This window comes from Impatiens glandulifera, chromosome 2 (genome assembly GCF_907164915.1).
Source record: "Impatiens glandulifera chromosome 2, dImpGla2.1, whole genome shotgun sequence".
NCBI lineage: Eukaryota > Viridiplantae > Streptophyta > Magnoliopsida > Ericales > Balsaminaceae > Impatiens > Impatiens glandulifera.
In genome coordinates, this window is record NC_061863.1 from 50,333,034 (window position 1) to 50,355,901 (window position 22,868).

The 22,868-nt window shown below is 28.5% G+C and overlaps 4 protein-coding genes across 4 annotated transcripts; 3 read left to right on the forward strand and 1 right to left on the reverse strand.

The window, feature by feature from the left end:
* The first annotated feature begins 9,545 nt into the window (after positions 1-9,545).
* LOC124926592 (protein CELLULOSE SYNTHASE INTERACTIVE 3-like) lies at positions 9,546-12,409 on the forward strand. Its single transcript, XM_047466843.1, has 2 exons — positions 9,546-11,365; positions 11,779-12,409. The coding sequence occupies exon 1, from the start codon at positions 9,627-9,629 to the stop codon at positions 11,325-11,327; it is 1,701 nt and encodes a 566-aa protein (XP_047322799.1). The 5' UTR covers positions 9,546-9,626; the 3' UTR covers positions 11,328-11,365; positions 11,779-12,409.
* A 1,174-nt stretch (positions 12,410-13,583) lies between these two features.
* LOC124927799 (small ubiquitin-related modifier 1-like) lies at positions 13,584-14,508 on the forward strand. Its single transcript, XM_047468274.1, has 3 exons — positions 13,584-13,720; positions 14,002-14,151; positions 14,227-14,508. The coding sequence occupies exons 1-3, from the start codon at positions 13,646-13,648 to the stop codon at positions 14,305-14,307; spliced, it is 306 nt and encodes a 101-aa protein (XP_047324230.1). The 5' UTR covers positions 13,584-13,645; the 3' UTR covers positions 14,308-14,508.
* LOC124927798 (AUGMIN subunit 2) lies at positions 14,373-17,655 on the reverse strand. The gene is made up of 6 exons (XM_047468273.1): positions 17,423-17,655; positions 17,028-17,153; positions 16,529-16,633; positions 15,359-15,427; positions 14,958-15,071; positions 14,373-14,887 (listed from the first exon to the last, which is right to left on the reverse strand). The coding sequence occupies exons 1-6, from the start codon at positions 17,543-17,545 to the stop codon at positions 14,570-14,572; spliced, it is 855 nt and encodes a 284-aa protein (XP_047324229.1). The 5' UTR covers positions 17,546-17,655; the 3' UTR covers positions 14,373-14,569.
* A 3,981-nt stretch (positions 17,656-21,636) lies between these two features.
* On the forward strand, positions 21,637-22,815 carry LOC124927800 (ribonuclease 3-like protein 3). Its single transcript, XM_047468275.1, has 3 exons — positions 21,637-22,112; positions 22,188-22,334; positions 22,418-22,815. The coding sequence occupies exons 1-3, from the start codon at positions 21,678-21,680 to the stop codon at positions 22,676-22,678; spliced, it is 843 nt and encodes a 280-aa protein (XP_047324231.1). The 5' UTR covers positions 21,637-21,677; the 3' UTR covers positions 22,679-22,815.
* Positions 22,816-22,868: the final 53 nt, after the last annotated feature.

A 22,868-nucleotide genomic window follows, 5' to 3' on the forward strand; every position in this document is an offset into this window, starting at 1 on the left:
TTAACTAATGATGCTAAATTTTCAAAATATTCGGATTATCGGGTCGAGAGTTGTGATTAATTTAGATATATATGTAAGAGTAAATTAAAAATGTTATCACATTTTCATCGTAATTTTTTTCTCGGTTTTTATATAATTACTCATAAAAATACATGGGCTACATGTTAGTATATGTAATACCATTTTTCTTGTTAGGGCTTATTGTTAAAATAGAAGGGTATGATCAACTTACCACCTAAGAAATAGAAAATTATAATACTTATGAAGGAGAGTTTTGATCAATCAAAAAGTTAGAATAATATTCGAAGTAACAGAGGAAGAGGGGTTAATAACAAAACAAGAAGCAACAACAAATGAACAACAAACATGTTTTATACATATTATAGTAAGGAAATAGTATGGAAGGACATCATCAAGAAGGATGTTTCATGATTATAAGTTATCCGTAGTGGTAGAAAGGATATCGATATCAAAAGATCAAAATTCTACAAATGCAACAAGTATTAGTGAATAACCCATTTTTTACTTTGAAAATCAAGTAGATTCATCAACAAATGAGATTTCTAAATTCAGACACTGAAATTGCTAATGTGTTGAAGGAAGTCATAAAATGGTTATAAATACAAGAAAAAAGTAAAACAAGTACAACGAAGGTATGTCTTCTAATCCAAATTTTGCTACAATTTCTAGTCTAAATGTGCATGGTAATAGTAAGAAAAACATGTTAGAATAGTAGATGGTGGTGATAGCTGTCATATTTATTTTAATTTGAGTTTGATGGCTCGTGTTAAGATGATAACTAACACGTCTTTATTCTTAATTTATGGAACATCTAAAAATATAAACATATAGGTAATGTTAGACTTTCTGCAAAACTGAAATTATATAACTGTATTCATTTACAAGGCTTCACATATAACCTAATTTCAGTTTTAAAACTTTATAAGATTAATAATATTAGTTCTTAATATTCTTCTACTGGTTGGTTATTAAAGAATATTGGACAACACGATCATAGGTAGATAAGATATTTTAAAAACATTTATTATTAGAAACTGAAATAGAGAATAAAGTGTATAACACATGTAATAATTTCATATTGATACATAGAAAATTTGATCATCTATCTATATTTCATAGTTTCTCAAGTAGACAAATTAGGTGACGACTCAAAATAAAAATTTAAATCGGTTTAGAGGAGAGACGAAATCCGTACGAAACCGGTTTTTGGTATACATAAGAAAATATTTTTCCAAATCAAAATGAGAGAAAATTTTAGAAAATCCCAAAAATCCTATAAATGCAGCTTTTTTTATAATTATGATGAAGAATCAAAATTATACAGAGGATGATTCCATTAATTTCAAATGATTTTGATAATCATCAAATTGAAAATAAACTTTTTGAGTCAAACATCTCTACACACAATGAAATCAAAACGATTCATTCACCCACAAGAATAAAAATATACTAGGGATAAAAACCTCCTACTTAGCTTGACAATTATGTTGTCAATTAAAATACAAATAACAGTGTCAAGTCATATATTCCAAACACATTCTCTTATTCGACTAAATGTATAAATATTGAATATCTAGAGTTTTTAGAAAACATATCCACTATTAAAAAACCACTACATTTTAAAGAATCGGTAAAAATCAAGCATTAATAATATGTTATATATGATGAATTAATAGTTTTAAAATAAAATAATACTTGGAGTCAAGTTCAACTTTCTAAACTTTCTAAAGGGAAGAAAGGGAAGAAATAGGTAGGCTACAGATAAATATTAATTCAAGACAAAATTGAATCCAAATGGATTAGTTGCTAAATACAAAGGCACATTTAGTGACAAATGGATCCAATCAAGATGACAACATTGACTTCCACAATAAATTCTCACTGGTTGTTAAAACAATCACGGTAAAAAATTATTTGTTTTAACATCTGCTAATAATTAACTAGTTTTTGCATCAATTTGACATCAACAATGCATTTTTCCACAATGACTTAAAAGAGAGTTTTTTTTAGGAAAACGACTTAGCGTCATTTCATTAAAATCTCATAAGGGAAAAACCTATATGAATTCATGAATTAAGGTAAAACAAACATTTGCCTTCATTTTAAGTGACATAAACGACAATAACATAATAAATAAGCAAACAATAACCACAATTAAATGAAAATTAAGCCATTTTTAAATATTTAAACTAGTGACTTCCTAATAAGCAATGTTTCATTTTTGACAAATCAACTAATTTATTTCACAAGTAATAATTCGCCTCCACGTTCGAAAGTGAGTTTTCATAAAAAATTATATCCCTCCAAACTTGTTCAATATCATTCCGAACTCTAAAAAAAGTTCTCGCATTACGCTCTATTCAAATGTGATAAACAATATTGGCAAAGAAACTTAAAGACATTTGAAGAGAAGTCTTTACCCTTTGCTTTGATGAGAGCAACATCTTTAATATCAATCCATTCTCTTATCCAAAAGTAAAGAAGCAAATGGGCAACCTCTAAGAATATATGATCTATGGTCTCCTCATTTCCCACACATAAAAGACAACTTAAATCTTGAATATTCATGTACTTCTTAATTCGATCTCGCGTATTAAGCCTTCCACGAAACACTCAAAAAATAAATTGGTGTCTATGAATGACTTTTGAAGACCACATCAGATGATACCATGGTACCGACTCCCCTCTAGCACAAACAACATTCCATTCTAACCTCGAGGAAAACCTGCATTCACATTTAAAACATCAAACTTGAGAATCCTCACGATCATTGAAATGATGAGAAGATATAAAATCAAGGATCCTCATTCCTTTTAGAATACTCCTCAAAAGATTGTTCAATTACCCGTTCTTGACTTGACAAATAATAGCCAATTGACATTTCTTCCTAATTTGAGTGAGAGCAAAATCTCTATTAAGAATATTTGGTTGATCCTCGAACCAATGATAATGCCAAAACAAGGTTTTAATTTAATTTACAATATGAATTTTATGTTAGGATATCAGGAGATGAATTATCTCTTAATGCAAGAATAATAACAACATCGAACAGTTGCGAAAACGAAAGAAAGCAACTAAAGAACGCAGATAAAAAAAATAAAGTACCACTAATAGTAATAAAAAATAGTAACCGTTTGTTCCGCGGTTGATATTAAGGGGGTAATATCAACAATTTTAAAAATCGTTGATATAAAAGGGGTCAATATCAATCACTCTTAAAACGGTTGATATTAACTCATCTATATTAACGAAATTTTAAAACGGTTGATATTGATCCACTCTATATTAACAATTTTAAAAATAATTAATATTGACCACATCTATATAAACCATTTTAAAAACCGTTGATATTAACTAAATTTATATCAATCACTTTAAAAACCGTTGATATTAACTAAATATATATCAATCACTTTAACAATTGTTGATATAGAAGGGGGCAATATCAACAGTTTTTAAAAACCATTGATATTGAAGGGATATAGAGGGAGTCAATATCAACCATTTTTAAAATCGTTGATATTGACTATATATATATATATATATATATATATATATATATATTTTAAATTATAAATTTAGTTAATAATTTATAAATTTTATATTCATACCAAAAAAATATTAAATTTAAATTATATTAATATTTATTTTGATATATCAATATATTTATTAATAATTAATTATAATATATTTATATATATGATAATAATTATTAAATAATAATAAGAAAAACAAAAATATATATAAAAAAATATTTTAAATTTAAAAACATTATATAAATTTATATATTATTTAATTAACTAATATATATAATTAAATTTGAAATTTAATTAAGAATATTAATTATATTATTTATATACCTCATTAATTAGGTAAAAAAATCTCAAACCACAAATATATGGTTATTTGAAATTTTCTATTTTTTATTCTCTCATTTTTCCTCTTTCTTTTACTTAATAAAAAAATTATTTTATTTTTTATCATATAAAAATATATTATTTTTAATTATTCATATTTACAAATAATAATATTAATAATTTATTATATGTTTTAGATGAATATATATTTTATAAGATTAAATTTTAGGGTATAAAATTATTTTTTTGTATAAGAATATATATTTATATGATTAATTTAGAGTATGTGATTTAGGGTTTAAGACTTATTCGGATAGGATAGATATGATTTTAATTTTTTTAATTTTTTTTAATTTTAAATATTTTATTACTGATTTTTTTTTATAGATTTTGTTAGATTATATTTTATTATTGTTGCAAAATGTTTGAGTAAATTTTATTCTTTTAGCAAAAAAAAAAATTATTCAATAATTTTATTAAAAGTTGTTTTGAGAATTTATTTGTAATAAAAGGGAGATAATATAAAATATTAAATATGTTTTTAATTTAATAATTTATATAGATATAATATTTATGTAATTAAATTTGTTAAAATATAATATATATATATAATTAAAATAAATAAATAAAAGATCATTAAAATGGTGGTCATTATACAAATTAATTAATTAATTCTCGATCTCTGATAACTTTTTTTCAACCTTGATAATTTTTTATCTCTTTAATCCCCTCTCTTTCCACGACCTTTTATTTTTGCGAGCAATAACTTCTTCTCTCCTCAAGCTCTTTTTCTCTCTCAATTTTTTTTAAACGATTACTTATTCTCTCCTCACCTCAATTTCTCTATATCCCTCAACCTATGCTCTCAATTTCTCTATCATCCTTCAACCTATGCTCTCAAATCTCACTAGTGACAATTTATCGGGTTCAACCTATGCTCTCAAATCTCATTAGTGACAATTTATTGGTTTATGTTGTTGCAGATTTAGTGCTCCACCCTATATCACTTTAAAAAAAAAAATAATTATTTTATAGGATAAGGGGTTATCAACTTTCAACCTATGCTCTCAAATCCCACTAGTAACAATTTCTTCTTTCCACACCATATCTCTCCTCCTTCAATCTATGATCTTAATTCCTTTCTAAGTAAAATTATTATTATATAATTAGGTTTTTTAGGTTAATTATGAAGAGAAAGTTTATGCTGAACGAAGAAGAAATAGAAGATGAAGATTGAATTATTATTTTTATTTATTTATTTAAATGTAATATTTGTATGTGTTGAATTAAATTGCTGTAATGTTAATTTTGGAATTATATTTAAAAATTATCTTGTCAGTTGAAATTTTGTATAAAATAACTAAATTTATTTTAAAGTGATTTTTAATTAAAATAATTGATTTTTTTTTTATAAATTTGGGATTAAGAAATCTTAACAACTATTATAAGAAACCACAACAACTTTTATATAATAACAACCGTCTACGAAAGGGTTGTTATTGATTAATAACAACATACTCTAAACGGTTGAATCTTTAGAACGGTTGATATTGCTTAATAACAACCGCTCACAAAACGGTTGTTATTGAGTAATAACAACCGCCTCAAAAATGATTGATATTTCATGTTTGAGAAATGCCCACGGAGGCTCTGCCAACGGATGTCAAATGCTTTTTGAGTTGTTGTTATTACTCAATACTAACCATTTTTGTTCAATATCAACGGTAAAAAGCATTGATATTGACCTTTTTTTACTAGTATCTCTTAATATAAATTTTATGTTGGGATATTAGGAGATGAAGTATCTCTTATTGTAAGAATAATAACAACATCAAACAATTGCGGAAACAAAAGAAAATAACTAAAAAACGCAAACACAATATTTATATTGGTTCAGCCAAAACATGCCGACATCCATTTTTGAAGCACAAAAGACTCTCAACTTTATTATCAAGATTGTTATAAAAGTATTACACTGATTCTCTCATAATGAAATCTCATACACAACTCACAAGGAAACGATTCTCTCAAATTAAAGATTTGACTTTCTAAATTGCTCGAATGCACCTTTAGATAAACTCCAATTATGTCAATGTTAATATCTTCTCTAAAACTCTCAAAAAAAACTTTTCAAAATATTTTTACTATTTCTTAATTGTATTTTCATAATAAAAGATCTATTATTTTTGTGTGATAATCTTATTTTCTAATATTAAGATTATACATCAAAAAATATAGTTTTTATTTATTGAATATACTCTTTCTTTTTCTTTGTACTAAGAGGCTAGGTTTAGTATCCTATACAAAAATGTAGATATAGTATAATTTATTTACGCTAAGTTATATTAGCTGTTTGGTTGATAAATAATTATATATACCTAATATTTTAGGTATAATTTATACCTTGAAAACGGTATAACTTAGTACCTTATCATAGATGTTACAAGGATATATAAGTATTTATAAATTTATATATTCCTATTTTACCCTTTAATTTTATAAAATTATTAAAATTTTAATTTTTTTATTATATATTAGAAAGTAATAATAATAATAAACTATAACTAAATATTTATTTATATTTAAATGTGTTTAATTTTCTAATTTAAATAATAAAATAAATGTGCAATTTACATATTTTTAGTTGATTTTCTAATTTTTATATATAATTTTATATCTTGTAAAAAAAAATATTATTTTAAGTATAAGAATTTAAATGGGATCATTTTACACAATTAAATATAATAATTATATAAAAATACAAATAATGTTAATAAAAAATACAATTTATTAAAAATTTAATTTCTTTATTATATTTAAAATATAATAATAATAATAATAATAAACTATAACTAAATATTATTATTATTATTATTAATTAATACAACTATATCTATATAATTTATTTTTAAACTAATTATAATATAACATTCTAATTTCAAATATTATTTTATAAAATTATTAATATTAATATTATTTTTTTATTAATTTAATAATACAAACTTCATATAACATAAATATTAAAATAATAATTAAAAATAATTAATATAAATATAAGAGTAATATAGTCTTGTATACTTCATATTACTTTTTTATACCACCAACCAAACACAAAATTATAAACTCTATATAATTTATACATATTTTATATTTCTAATCAAACACTAATAACTTATATAATTTGTATTTTTAATATATTCTTACAATTAATACCCTCTACAATTTATATCTATATAAGTAATACTACCTATCAAATACTACCAGATTGTGTACGATGAATATATCATATTTATAATATTATAAATTCATTCTTAGCATCTTAAGCATCTTACTAACACTATCTTTGAGTTTTAAAATCTTTTTTTAGAGACACGATATATCCATCTTATAAAAAGAGAATGTTTTTATGCCCCTCCTAGAAGGGTTAACTTGAGAATTAAATAAACAAAATATGGCATGACATTAAACAAAAAGTCTTTATCGCTTAAAACAATTTTCAAGGTAGTGGAATAAAGAGTTTTCAAAATAGTTAATTAATTTTGGGTTTATTCAATTAATTAATGATATATAGCTGTTTATTTAATTTTAAATATGAAAAAATATTTACTCCCTTGTTAGTATATCTAGATGATATACTTATTGTTGAAAACTCTATACAAATTATAAATTATAAATTATAAATTATAAATTATAAATTATAAATTATAAATTATAAATTATAAATGATAAATGATGTTAAACACTATTTTGAAATATATATATATCAAAGACTTTATTGAAGCTAAAAATTTTTTATGATTAGAATTGCATCGTAGTACTATGGCTGATTTATTTATAAACCTACGCAAATACATTCTTGACATACTAACTCACACACGTCTTACTAGATTAAACCAGATGATATCTCAACAAGAAAATGGATTAAATTCAATGAATTGAATAGTCTAGAATTTACTGAAGTACAGATTTCAATTGATAGAAGGATTTGAAAATATGTTGATAAGTTATGTTATATAATTTATATTTATGAATGCCTAATTTATTGAATATGTATTTAGAAGGTATATTTTATAAGTTTACAACTATTAATTAATATGTGATAAATATTTCATGGACCCTAATAGATTTATTACATTTATAAAAGGAATTCAAGACTCTTAAGATGATTCATGTTTTCTTTCTCAATAAGCATTTTTATGTTTTCTACGACCTTAAACTTACTAATCGATCCAAAGTTCAAAAACTTTACAGAGTGCCTTGTTTAGGGGTGAGCATCGGGTGGTTTAATCCGAAATCCAATCCAATCCGAATCCTAAATACTTATTTGAATTGGATATTTCGGATTTGACTGAGATCGGATCAGATTGAGTTCGAATTGAATTAAATTGGATTGGATTAGGATTATCCAAACTATCTAAATAAAAATCTATTTTTTAATTAATTTTCTTTAAATTAAATTTCATCTCAATATAATATATATTTTACTTATCATCACTTGACAACGATATTTATTTTTATTTTTTTATTATTTTTTTCATATTCAAATTTAATAATAATAAAAATTTCGAATTTAAAAAAAAAAAATTTAAAAAAAATTGTTGACTAATTTCAAGCTGATATATATAAATATTTTTTAGTTTGGATTATCCAAACAATTTTTATCCAATCCGTATCTGATCCGTATTAATTAATAAAAATGGTTTGGATTACGGATTGAATAAACTTAATTTGGATTTAATACGGATTGAATAAAACATATTGATTTTACACCCACTAAAGCCAATGAAGAAAAAATTTATGGCACATTTTACTCTACAAATGCATCACCTCTAGTAAAATGGATAAAATCAATCCGTTTTATCCAATCCGTATTAAATCCAAACTAAGTTTATCCAATCCGTAATCCAAACCATTTTATTAATTAATACGGATCGGATACGGATTGGATGAAAATAGTTTGAATAATCCAAACTAAAAAATATTTATATATATCAGCTTGAAATTAGTCAACAAATTTTTTTTTTTTTTTTAAATTCGATTTTTTTATTATTAAATTTGAATCTGAAAAAAATAATCAAAATAATAATAATAAAAAAATAAATAAATATTGTTGTCAAGTGATGATAAGTAAAATATATATTATATTGAGATGAAATTTAATTTAAAGAAAATTAATTAAAAAATATATTTTTATTTAGATAGTTTGGATAATTTGGATAATTCTAATCCAATCTGATTTAATTCAATCCGAACTCAATCCGATCCGATTTCAGTCCAATTCGAAATATCTAATCCGAATAAGTATTTAAAATTCGGATTGAATTGAATTTCGAATTAAACCATTCAATGTTTACCCCTAAATCTAATATTTAGATATTGAAAATGTTAGCTAGTGATTAATTCAAAAGATTAAAAGATTAGAGGCTTGATTAGTCTTTATCTGTAACCTCAAGGATCTATTTCATCCTTATGTTTCCTACTTCGTAAATTACAATCTCAATTAATTAAAACATTTAATAGAGAGGGTCCAATCTATATATATAAATTATTAATTAAAAAAAAAAAAACAGGATATAGTCATTGTCACGTGAGAAGCGCATGTCAGAAAAGAGGAACAACTATAATTGAGAAGCTTCCATTCCAATGGTGGACTGGACTGAAGCAACGGCCTTCTTTTACGCGCCATTCTTTTCTCAGTTTTCCATTGAAAAAGCTCACTCTCTCTCTCTCCATTTTGTACGATCATAAATGTCTCCCGTCGCCGTTGATCCCTTATCGGCGCAACCGCCGGAGTTCCTGGACAAGATAAACGGATTACTCTCACAACTCCTTGTCTGTTCTCTTTCCATCAAGTCCTTCACCGTTCGCTGGCAAGTTATCCGCTCAAAGCTCGCATATCTCAAGTCCTCCATATCCGAAATCTCAGTTTCTTCTCACTGGTTTGAGAATCCGCTCCTTCAAACACTCCTTCCAGATCTACATGCTACACTTCTCCGGCTAGAAACACTCGCCGACAGATGTTCCGACCCCTGTTTCAATGTCGGCAAACTTCTCATGCAGAGCGATCTCGACATGGCAGCCGGATGGCTCACCAAGCTAATTGACGACCTAGATATCTTACTTAGATCCGGCGTTCTTCGTCAATCTACCGCCATTGTTTTATCTCAACCAGGTCCAGGCTCAAGGAAGGAGGATTTAGTTCTTTTCATTCGTGACCTATTCACCAGGTTACAGATCGGAACCATGGCGTTTAAGAAAAAAGCTATGGAATCTCTGATTAAACTTCTCTCTGATGATAAGAAGTTGGCGAGTTTGATATCAATGGAAGGTAATATGAGTTGTTTAGTTCAACTCCTCGATCAGAACGTTCATTCATCGGTTCGAGATCAGGCGGTGGCCGTGGTATCAAATCTCGTTTGCTACAGCGATCAATCGAGGAGATCTGTGTTCGAAGAAGGAGGGTTAGGACCTTTGTTTAGAATCATGGAATCTAGTTCGATGCATTTGAAGGAGAAGGCGGCTGTAGCGGTTGAAGCTATAACAACCGACGTCGATAATGCTTGGGCTATTTCAGCATACGGCGGCGTGTCGGTGCTTACTGCAGCTTGTAGAACTGGATCATTGACATTGCAGGCATATGCAGCTGGAGCTATAAAGAACATAGCTGTCGTGGAAGAAATCAGGGTTGCATTACTGGAAGAAGGTGCGATTCCTGTATTGATTAATCTTCTAATTTCAGAATCTGCATTAGCCCAAGAGAAATCAGCTAATTGTATTTCAATTTTGGCATCATCCGGTGAACATTGTCGAGATATTATTATCCAGGAGAAAGGATTGCAAAGGCTTTTACAATTGCTTCAACAATCTTCGAGTTCTGATACGGTAGAACACGTTTTAAGAGCAATTCTTTCTCTATCCGTTTCTGAATCAGTTTCTAAATCATTATCTTCTTCAACAACCTTCATAATACAAATAGCCGAGTTAATCAAACATGGTAACAAACTAATCCAACATATCTCCGCTTCATTACTGTCTACTCTGTCTATCAGCGACGGAAACAAAAAGGCCATTGCTAATTGTATGGGAGCTCTGGTGAATATGATGGAATCGTCTAAACCCAATTCCTTACAAGAGGTTGCAGCTCAAGCAATGGTGTCTCTCTTGACTGTGAAGTGTAATCGAAAAGATTTGGTAAAAGACGAGAAGAGCTTAGTGGGGTTAGTTGAAATGCTTGATCCGAAGTTGGAATTGGTGTCGAAGAAGTTTCCGGTGGCTATTGTGGCTGCAATTATGACCGGAGGTAGTCATAGTTGTCGGAAAAGGCTGGTGAAGGCGGGTGCTTATGGGCATTTGAAGAGTCTATCGGAAATGGATGTTCCCGGAGCCAAGAAAGCCCTACAGAAACTTTCCGTCAACCGGCTGAAGAGTATCTTCAGAATTAGGACTTGACATGGTGAAAATAACATGAAAAGACAAAAACAAATAAGGTAATTTGCAATGTTGTATCTTAATTTGTTATCTTTTCTTAAAAATCACTCAATGAGTTTTAATCTAGATCATTACTAGTAAAACAGTTTTATACCCATTAAAAAAAATCACTTTTTTACAATATCACGATTTTATAATCCTCATAAGATTTGTTAGAAATTAGAAGTAATAATGGAGCATAGAGGACACAATACTTTTATTGTGTGGGGTTTGATGATCAAAGAGTAGGGTTAGAAAGCACATGCCATGATTAATGTCTTCTCTACATTTTTTTTTTGTCTTTCTTAATTGCAATGTACTCATTAGTATACGATATACGGTTAAACTCGCGATATTTCCTAAACTAAAAAAAACGTTATATATTGAAGTGGCCTCGTTTAACAGATTTCATGTCTTGTTATTGTTGAAACAGGTTGATCTCAACCAATATTTATGATTCATTCATTTTAAAGAGAAGAGACAGACAGACAAAGAGGTAATTATAATACACCCTTCTTGAAGTCAGTCATCCTTTCCTATACATTATTATATAAGAACTACTATATATTATTTAAAATTACATTAATTAAGTTGAAGAATGGATGCCAGTTTGTTTTTTTAGGCTAAGTATCCAGGTTTTATTTTTTATACTTTTTTTTTCTTTTGAATTTTGTTGGTGTGAAAGTGTGATTATGTAAAATGAAACAAGTCATGATCATTATATCCATTCATGATATATATAATTTGATTTTGGTCTTGTCTTGTGGTTGAATACTATGTTTTATTATGATGTTGATGATGGTGATAGTGATGAATGTTGGGGAAGTGTGATTTATATTTTATTTATTTGAGAGTGTAGAAATGGGTTATGGTGTACCCTATTGTATCCAAAAGAAACCAAGAGAGAATTATTGGTAGGCCCATTTGCTATTTTATTATAGTTTGGTGGAATTTTGGATTATAAATAAGGCTCGTGCTTATGTTTTTTTTTTTGTTTAGATTTGTAATTTAGTGAAGGACACTTTTAGTTTGGATATGAATGTTATAATTGATGTTTGGTGTTCTGTCCTGTTCTCGACAAAAACATAAATAAGCTGGACAATCTTATTGATGGAAAAAGTTAACCTTATTTTTTATATTAATTTAGGGTTAGTTTGATTCAATTTATAACTCGAAACAAAACACTTAAGTGTATAGTATAAAAACGTAAAAACTGATGTTCTCAAAATCAATAATTCATTCAAACCATTTAAAAAAAACTTGAGCGTTTAGTGAAACAAATATAAAGAATAAGCTGCAATAATTAATTGCATCACACAACCAACTATGATGAATTTAAGCATGAATTATTTAAGTAATTAATCTATTTATTAAAAATTATCTTATATTAGAAGAGTAATATTATGTATTGTGAAAGTTATAATTCAATCTTACTCTTTTTCAATTTAAGAAACACCATTTATGTTTTAAATCACTTTTAAAGCAAGGTACTGTACATATAAACTCAGTCTTACTCTAATTCATTTTTTTTTACAGTTTTTTAAGTTAGATTAAGAAATAAAAGTGTTTTTAAATAGTCACTAACCCATTAAAACACTTTAGTTTCAGGATCAGCGGCTATTGTGTACTAAGTTTAGAAAATCCATGTTTTCAAATGTGATCTTAATTTGTATCTAGATTAAAACTTCTATAAAAATGACATTTTCAAATGAATATAATAATTGCCCAAAAGACAACCTCGAACGTTTACGATACCCTAATTTTAACCTCGTAAAATATTCAAAATAAAGATAAACCATCTTCTCGATGATATCTTTTATATCAATGATAGCAAAAACTTGGTATTTTTCTTTTTAAGTTAGAACTTACTTAGAACCATCCATTTCTCTTTACTTTTTTTTTCTTCTTCCTATCACAATTCATACTTGACTAAGTTAAATTAGCAAATATCCTTATGCCATTTCTAAAAAAAAAAAGTTTAATCTATTGGTGTGCATTATTCTAGGACATCTTTATTGAGGATAAATAAAATAAAAGAATAAAAGAAAATGATACATGATTTTATTTAAATTTAATTATGTGATAAATAAATAAACAAATTTGAATGGTATTAAAAAGTTTAAGTCTCATTTTAGAAACTCATAAAATTGAAACCCCATTTTGAATATAACTTAACACTTTATATCTCATAATAAAAATATTGTGAAAAGTGATAAGTGGATGTTCAAAGACCTTATACTTCATTCATTTGAAAGCCCAGAATCGTAGAGTTCTAGAGAGAGAAAGTTAGAGAGAGAAAAATGTCGCAGCCAGCTGAAGAAGACAAGAAGCCGAACGATCAGTCTGCTCATATCAATCTCAAGGTCAAGGGCCAGGTTTTCTTCTTCACTCTCTCGCTCTTCACTATGTTTCGTTTTACAGAAATCGAATTTCGATTAGGTTAAATCTAGGGTTTCTGATGATCTGAAACAGTTTCTAGATATAGAGGTTATTGTTTACTATCATTTAAGCTGTTTTGTTCTGTAAACTATTATATACGGATATCGATATCAGATTTGCTGATCCTGATTATCACTTAAACCCTAAGTTGTGTGATCTGATATGGATTCGATTGTTATATATATATTATATCTGTTGCTGTTGTTGTATTTGATAGGATGGGAATGAAGTATTCTTTAGGATTAAAAGGAGTACTCAGCTGAAGAAACTGATGACTGCTTACTGCGATCGACAGTCTGTTGAACTCAACTCGATTGCGTTTCTCTTTGATGGACGTCGCCTTCGTGCTGAGCAGACTCCTGATGAGGTAGATAGATCGAAGCTTCTGCTCTTGTTTTTTCCGTCAAAACTTTGTTAATTTTGTCGTGATTTCTTTCTTTAGCTGGAGATGGAGGAAGGCGATGAAATTGACGCCATGTTGCACCAGACTGGAGGCGGTTTTGGTGGTGGAGACTATGTTTGAAGTTCTGAATAATGGTTTTTATTTATGAGAAGACTATTTATCTTAATTATTGTTCTTAGTTTTTACTGTTAGGTAGATTAGATTGATGCAGAGAGAATGAACAAACAAACAAACTCTATATATGGTTGTAATCGCCATGTTAATTTCTCTCTGTTTTATATCGAATTTAAATCTTGAATCCAATGTTTCTTTTTCCATTAACAACTTCCAAAATAAAGAATATCCAAATTCCAAATAGAAACATGTTTTTGAGGATTAAAATTTAATACAGTCTCCTGTTTGTCTGAGTCTGATTGGTGTTGAGTACTTCTTCGGTTGTTGCTGCTCCTCCTTGGCTGCTAGATATATCATCTGAATCGTTTTCATTCCTCCAAGGGAGTGGTGTTATGCAATTTGAGTCTCCCATTGTCCGATTGGAAGAAGATGAAGAGACTGAGGTTGGAATTGAACGAATTGAGGATGAGACACTGTGACCTACTCTCATTGTTTGAAGAGTTGCAAAGGATTCCCTCATTGCTGAAGTGGCTTCAAAGAATCGGGTACAAGATGCTAAAGCTACGTGAATTGGTCGAAGCATTTCCTGCATGACAAACAATTTAACAAATGCAACAAGTTTATGTACTAATAATCAATGGGGTTTGTTTCTTTACCCCCCACACTGAAGGTGGTTCTTTGAAGTTTTGACTCCACTGGAAATCTGCAACCGAGGCTGTCAAAGCACCATAATCACTTGCCGCCTTCATCAGTAATTCTGAAAATTGTTTCTGTTCATATACAGTACAAGAAATGAGAATTCTTTTGAACATCATGTTCTTTAAATAGTCTTTCTAAAATATACAGAATTCTGATGCAGGAAATCAAACTATATCTAATTTTACTTAACAAAGTTTTTGAGGGTTTTATAAACTGTAACATTTATATATTTAAGAGGCTTTTGAGAAGGACCATAAAGGAAGGACCATAAAGGGAGATTTGTTGCATTTATTTGAAAAATTAAAAGAAGAGAGTATAAACTTACATGATAATCACTCAGAATAAATGACTGACTAACCTGATATTCAGCTTCGACTGGAATGCAATCTAAAGAATACGGTTGCTGAAGACGAGCAATGATCCGGTCCTGTCAAAATAGAACATCCAAGAAATATAAGTGTAGCATTATAGACTAACAATCATGTTCGCATAAATCTTCTACCTATGGTGCGAAAAGAAACAAGGAATAAGACAAACTATAATTGTGTGTAAGGTATTGCAAATTCTGAATCTAAACCAAGTCAAATAATAATATTCAATAAACAATTTATCATTGATAAGAATGCCAATATTAAACTCATTTCTAAGAACATGATATGTTCTAGCTCTTGAACCATTTTGACCTCAACAATTAGAACAGTAAGTCAGGCAATTTGAAACAGAACATGTTTACCGATTAATATTTCTCAATAATAGTGAATGAATGGCAACCACTTTAACATTTGTTCTGTCTCCTTCTTTGACTTGTTAAAGGAATCATGGATCCGAAGATTGAGAACATGAATTTGTTTGTTGCACCAGCAAGGTGGTCTATGAGTTTTTGAGTAAAATTCTGTTTTAATAGTAGGGTTTGGGCATAACTAACTCGACCTGGCTTGTTGGTATATTTGTTAATGAACCTTTTCAAGACATGGTATAAGTGCCTGATTGTATTATTCGAAGTCATCCTTCCAACAACTTTATTAATACAAACTTGAACATATCAAACAATATAGTGATTAAAAGTTCAAGAACTAACTTCCAGCCAAGTTATTGTCACCAAATGAATGTTGAGTGTAAAAATATGTCTATTGAGATAACTTTTCAAGGCACACTTTTTACATTTTCATGCAAGGCTCATTCATGCATATCAATTGTAATCTCTTTGTATAAGTTTCATCATCCAAGTTCAATATATGATCTACACTGAGATGGTATACTAGGCGGGTAGACGGAGACCTAAACAAAAGCAACTGCCAGTAGAACACGAAATCTGGAGAATATAAACTTAATTATGAAATTACTAACATTTCCATCTGATAATAAATAAACTTTTTGTTTCAGCACTAATGGATAATAAAGAAAAAACAGCATGGGTCATACAAAATGCAACTAACATTTTGAGTGGCAAATCTGCTGTAATTATCAATAGGCAAGATGCATAGATACAGTTTAAATGATCAGTATACTTCTAAATGAAATAATTCACCTTATTCTGGATAACATCTTTCAATATTGTAGTGATTCTTCCAAGTGTCTGAATCTTCTTTTCCATTTCACTCACGTGCGTCAAATGTGCCACGTTCTTATCTTCCTACATGCATACACACAGATGAACAGTAGGAGATCAAGATCAAGAACAGTACAATAAACTGTAACTGTAACAGCCTAGGAGGTGATACATCAATGTAAGAATCAATACAAATTCTTCATGATGCAAGATCAAGGAAATGAATAGTCATCAAGTGTGAGTATATTTCCCAAGTGGTTTGGAAGAATCATATAAACAATAAAGAATCTACACACGAAAGTTGGCCAGAACACGGTCTTCCAAATTTTCTCACAAAACAAGCCATATATCAATCTCCCAGATATGGGAAGGCTGAAAACAATTCCACCTTCTATCCCTATTCTAGTGACCATCTTTTGTCAAAAAGGGAGGAAAGATTTCACCCAACATGATGCAAGATAGTTGAGAAAATGTTCACCTTGCGACCTTGAAGTTCCACTTGCAGATCTCCTATTTTCCTTTGAACTGTAGTAAGTTCTCTCAAAACCTTGATCAGTTCATCACCTTTCTCTGCCGTAGATGGATACGAGGTCTGATTTTCTTCCTGCACAATGAAATGAAGTTTATAGTTCTCCTAAGTTACTGACATGTACTGCATTTATTTCTTGAAATTTCAGAAATGTAATCATGAAATTGCACACAGTGAATAACAAATACTACTAAATAATAACAGGAAGTCAGATCCATAAATGAATATGCATATTTCCCCCAGATCAAGGGAACATTCATGATCTACACTGAGAAAGGGCGAATTGCGAGCAAATTAGAGTACAACCCAATTCATTTTAGAACATAAGAGGAAGAAGAGGAGACCTGAGATGGTGCAGGTGGTGCTGGAAAACCAAGCTCGGCTGCAATTGAAAGAGCATCAGACATTCCACCCAAGCGCCTAATAGGCTTCCGCCCTACCCAAGTCGTATCGTTTCCCGTCGACATTAAGACAGTCTCCTTCACCGGTCAGCTTTCTAGATTCAAATTCTTCTCTAACAATCAAATTCTCAAGTCTCAACTACTGTAGATTCTCTCTCTCTCTCTTTTGAAAGGACGGCAAAACCCGAAAATTTCAAAATCTCTCCGGCCCTTTCCTTTACAGACAGCAGCATTTATCAAATAATTTAAATGTTCAGCAAAAAATAATTAAATAAGTTATATCAAATAAATTCAAGAATTGGATTAAACTTTCAGAATAAAGTTAAATAAGGTCAAAAAATTGTTTTTTTTATAAATAATTAATTCTCACTAAATTAAAATATTTGAGAAATTAATTAGTAAATAATATAAGACAACGCTACAAAATCAATAATTAATGATCTAAACATTAAATTGCATAAACAATTTAAAAAAAATAACACTTCTATTAGAAATGATCAACGATTATACGATTGGTTGAGAATTCTTCCAAAAACAAACTAATTTGAGTTATTAAACGATAACGGTTAGAGAAAGTCGAACGAATCAATGAAACAGTGTCGGAAGAATCTCTACACCAATGATCCTGAACAATAGTTAAATTATTTTTAACCGAAAGTTGGTAAACAACGCTGAAAAAGATAATGTCAAATGAAATGGGACAATCTACATATATGGTTGTAATAGTGAAAATTCTTACAAATAATGAGAGGATATTTGTAAGAGTTCTCCATATGAAATATTAAATCGAATAACCGTTTATTGGAAAAATGAAAAATATATGTAGATCTGATTATTTTGTCTACTTTGCTACTGAAGGGCACAGTCACAAACTTGAGAAAGGATCACAAACACAATCGAAGGGTATGAATAGCAAACGATCCACTAACGATTGAGAGTATTATTCAGACTATAAAATACGAGACGAAAAAACCGATCCAGCTAGGATGTAGGCCGAACAAAATGCAACATCAATTCAAATATGAGAGGTGATAATGTCAAATTTTGGAGGGTGTTTTTTTTTTCTTTCAATCACAAAAATTTGAGTTGATGCTGCGTTTTGTTCGGTTCGACATCTTATTAAGTCGGATCTGTTTTGTTCGTTTTTTTTATAGTCCGAATAATATTCTCAATCGTTGGTGAGTCGTTTGTTTCTCATACCCTCCGGTTGTGTTACTGATCATTCATCGAGTTCGTGTTGTCATTTTCTTAGCAGCAAATGAGACAAAATAATCAGATCTAGAGTTATTTTTCATTTTTTCAATAAAAATTTACTCGAATTGATTTTTCATATGGAGAACCTTGTACACGTACCTTTCCATGATTTGTATGAATTTTTCACTATTCCGGCTATATATGTAGGTGAGTACATTTCCATGATTTGTATGAATTTCTCACTATTCCGGCTATATATGTAGGTGATCCATTTTCACTCGGTAAGTATGACATTTTTCGACGTTACTTACCAACACTCTGCTAAGGATAATTTTAACTGCCACTCAAAATCTTTGGTAGAAATTCTTTCGACACTCAAAATCTTTGGTAGAAATTCTTTCGACACCGTTTCATTGAGTCGTTTGGCTTGCTCTAATTCATCAATCATCCATCAAATCGACCTTATCCGCCTCAAACTCGCAAGTTCAAAACTCAAATGAGTTTGTTTTTGGAGGAATTCTAAACAAATTGAATAATCGTTGAATATTTTCTTGTGAGAGTTTTACTTTTGTAAATTATTTATGCAATTTGATATTTATATCATCAATTATTGATTTTGATTTTATAAACGTTATGTTATATATTATTTATTAATTAATTTTTCATATCTAACATTTATTTGAATTTAATTAGAATTAATTCTTTATAAAAAAAAATAATAAATTATTATTCCAAAGTGAAACAAATCCACAATGATAAATATTTGTAATTTAGTATAATTATATCCAGACATGTTAAACTAATAATACAACTTTTATTGTAATCCACGTTAAGAAATGCCTCAATTACTATGTACGAATAAATAAGATGATCAAAAACTGACAGTAAATATATTATTTCTAAATCAAAAGGGACCCATCATGATCGTGGTTTGAACTCATATTTATTAATGATATTCTATATTTGGTAAGCAAAACAAATTTAGATAGAAATAATTTTTGGAATTATTTGAACAAGGTAATAATAATATATAATTTCTAAAATTGTCCCCTCCAGGCTCGTTTCAAAACATTCGGCCCACATTAGATAGTAGCCCGGCCCAATTCCTCCCCTCTCCTCTCCCTCCTTATAAAACAGCCAAAATATCGTCTTCCTCATTAATATAGTTTGAAACCTAACCACAGCAGTTGACGATCATATTTCTCCTCGCCGACGATCATATTTCTCTTCTCCGACGAAGGACGATCATATTTCTCTTCTCCGACGATCACGACTTCTCAGCTTGCTCCAATTCGCCGCTTCGATATACTTTCCTATCGATCGTTTGCTTCAATCGCCGTTTCAACAGATTTTCCTTTCAATTCTTTGCTCCAATTCGCCGATTCGATAGATTTTGCTCGAATTCGCCGATTCGGTAGATTTCCTATCGATTGTTTGCTCCATTTTGCCGTTTCGATAGATCATATCGATCGTTTTCGTCCAATTGCGCAGCTTCCAGGTATGTTTCTAAGTTTTAAATTTATTATTAATTCTTATAAATTAGTTAATATTGATAGATTATGCATAGTCTTAATCTGAATAGTATCTACTTAGACGACTTGACCAAAGTGATCTATAGGTAGAAGACAGCCTTATCTTTTATTTTATTTTATTTTATTACTATATTTGACATTTTGGACACTCCCACGTCAACACAATCTTGTTAAAAAAAGGATTTATTTTATTTATTTATCTTTCCATATTTATTATTTTTTCCTTATCTTTTTAATTTAATAAATAAATAAATAAAATCCTTTAATTAGTATGTACATACTTAAGTAATATATATATATATAAATTTTAAATTTAATTATATATATAAATATATAATAACCTATTTAAAAAAATGTTGATATTAGTCTTTAATTAATAATTATCAAAAAAATATTTTCTCTGCATATTTATTATCTCTATCCTTAATTAATTTTGTTTCTTTTCTAAATTGTTTATATTATATATTTTTTTGGATTTTTTTTTTATATGTATGCATCATTCAATTTTTATATATAGTTAAATATTATCTAAATGACGTTACTTACTGTAATCTCATTAAAAAATTAAATTTATAATAATTATTATTTTTAATTAAAATTACTGAACAATAAAATGTATAATTTATTTATTTATATTATTTTAGTTTATCTTATATTTTTCACACAAAGAAATTTAAGATTTTTTTATTAATATTATAAATTAATAGAGTTGTGTTTAATTTGATGTATTTAAAAGTTAAGAAGTTAATTATGAATAATTAAAGAATATGTAGACAGAAAATTAATTATTTATAGAATATTCATGATTATATATGTAAGAGATATTTCACGTAATAAATTTATTTAAGAGATATTTTATCTATATTTATTATAATTAATGTAAATAAATTATTCTCTCACATGAATTAATGGTTATTATATTTATTAAAGTGAAGGATGAACTTAAATAATTATAATAATATTTTTTTTTTGAGATGTTGGTATATGAGTGATATTAACAATAGGAGAACTTTCTAACATAATATTAACTTCTTTTTTTATCTGAAAAAATGTATATTAAAAATATATCATTATCTAAGCAGATAATATCCATCTGTAATTATTGTATTTCATCATAAAGTTAATATTTAAAATTTTATGTATTCATTTTATTTTATTGGTATCAAATTCAGTTTACAGAAAAAAACTGATATAAATTGAGGATTATGAGATACAAAAAACACTTTATATTTGCATATAAAGGGTTTGAAAAATAATTTGAGAAGATAACAAATATTTAAAATATAAAATTTAGATTATAATCAATGACATAATTGTTAAAGTTGTGTAATATGTACTGTTGATTTTTAATTGAAAAATTATTCCAATAGTTGGTATCTAACTTTTTCAAAATCTTTATTGATCAATCGAATTTTTTCATTGTTATTATCGAAAATATGAAACAAACTAAATAAAATTGTAATAATTTGAGTATGTTACATTTAGGTTATACTATTGAGACCATGGACGAACAAAATGAAGGAACACTTGCAACATCGTTAGGGCTACTCTGTGTCGATGAGATTAACGGAAACAGATTCCTATCATCTTTTCCTAACCAACTCTTAGAGGTGGAAGATATCATAGGTTACGAGTTTAAAAACCGACAACTTCTCCTCCAAGCCTTCACCCACTCTTCTTGCCATAACGAAGATTCTAAGTCTTACGATAGACTCGAGTACATAGGAGACGCAGTCTTGAATCTTCTAGTAGCCCGAGATGATTTCTTCAATTACCCGAAACTTTCACCGGGTACATTGACCATGCTACGCGCCGCCAATGTGGATAGGGAGAAGCTGGCGCGGTCGGCCCTTGTAATGAATTTGCACAAATACTTGCTTCACAAAAAGCCTCTCCTTGATGGCCAAGTAAGTAATTAATTTAAAATATATTAATTTAATTAATTAATTTATTAATTCTCTTATATGTTATATATAAACCAGATTGAAGTATTCATGGAAGCTACATTGAATTACCCAATACACTCCCACGGGTTAATCGATGCACCTAAGGTCCTTGCAGACTTGGTGGAGTCCTTGGTTGGAGCTATTTTCATCGATACTAACTCTTCCTTAGAAATTACATGGAAGGTTAGGTTATGTTACGTTATGTTATGTTAGATTAGGTTAATTATGTTAATATTATGTTCTAAATTAAATCTTATGAATTGCAGGTGGTAAGGAGAATATTGGAGCCGATAATAACTATAGAAACGATGGGAGTGCATCCGATGACGAAGCTTTATCAAATGTGCCAAAAGAATGGATTAAAAGTGTGTTTTGTGGACTTATGGAAGGATACCGGGAGGATAGATGTTCTAGTGGACGACGAATTTATCGGGAGGGGTGTGTACAAATCTAAGAAGGAGATTGCCATTAATAGAGCTGCTAACGATGCATGTAACAAGTTAGTCGAGAGGTTTATTCAACAATAATATGAAAAATAAGAGAAAACGTAAATTGGGAGAGTAAATATATTTTTGTTATATTAAAACATTTCTTGGTCTTAAAATTACCGTTACATTGATAAAATTGTGACTAAAAACTAAAGTATTAGATTCAACCCTAATATGAGACAATGATTATATAATTGTTTATATATATATAATGTTTTGTTTTATGAGA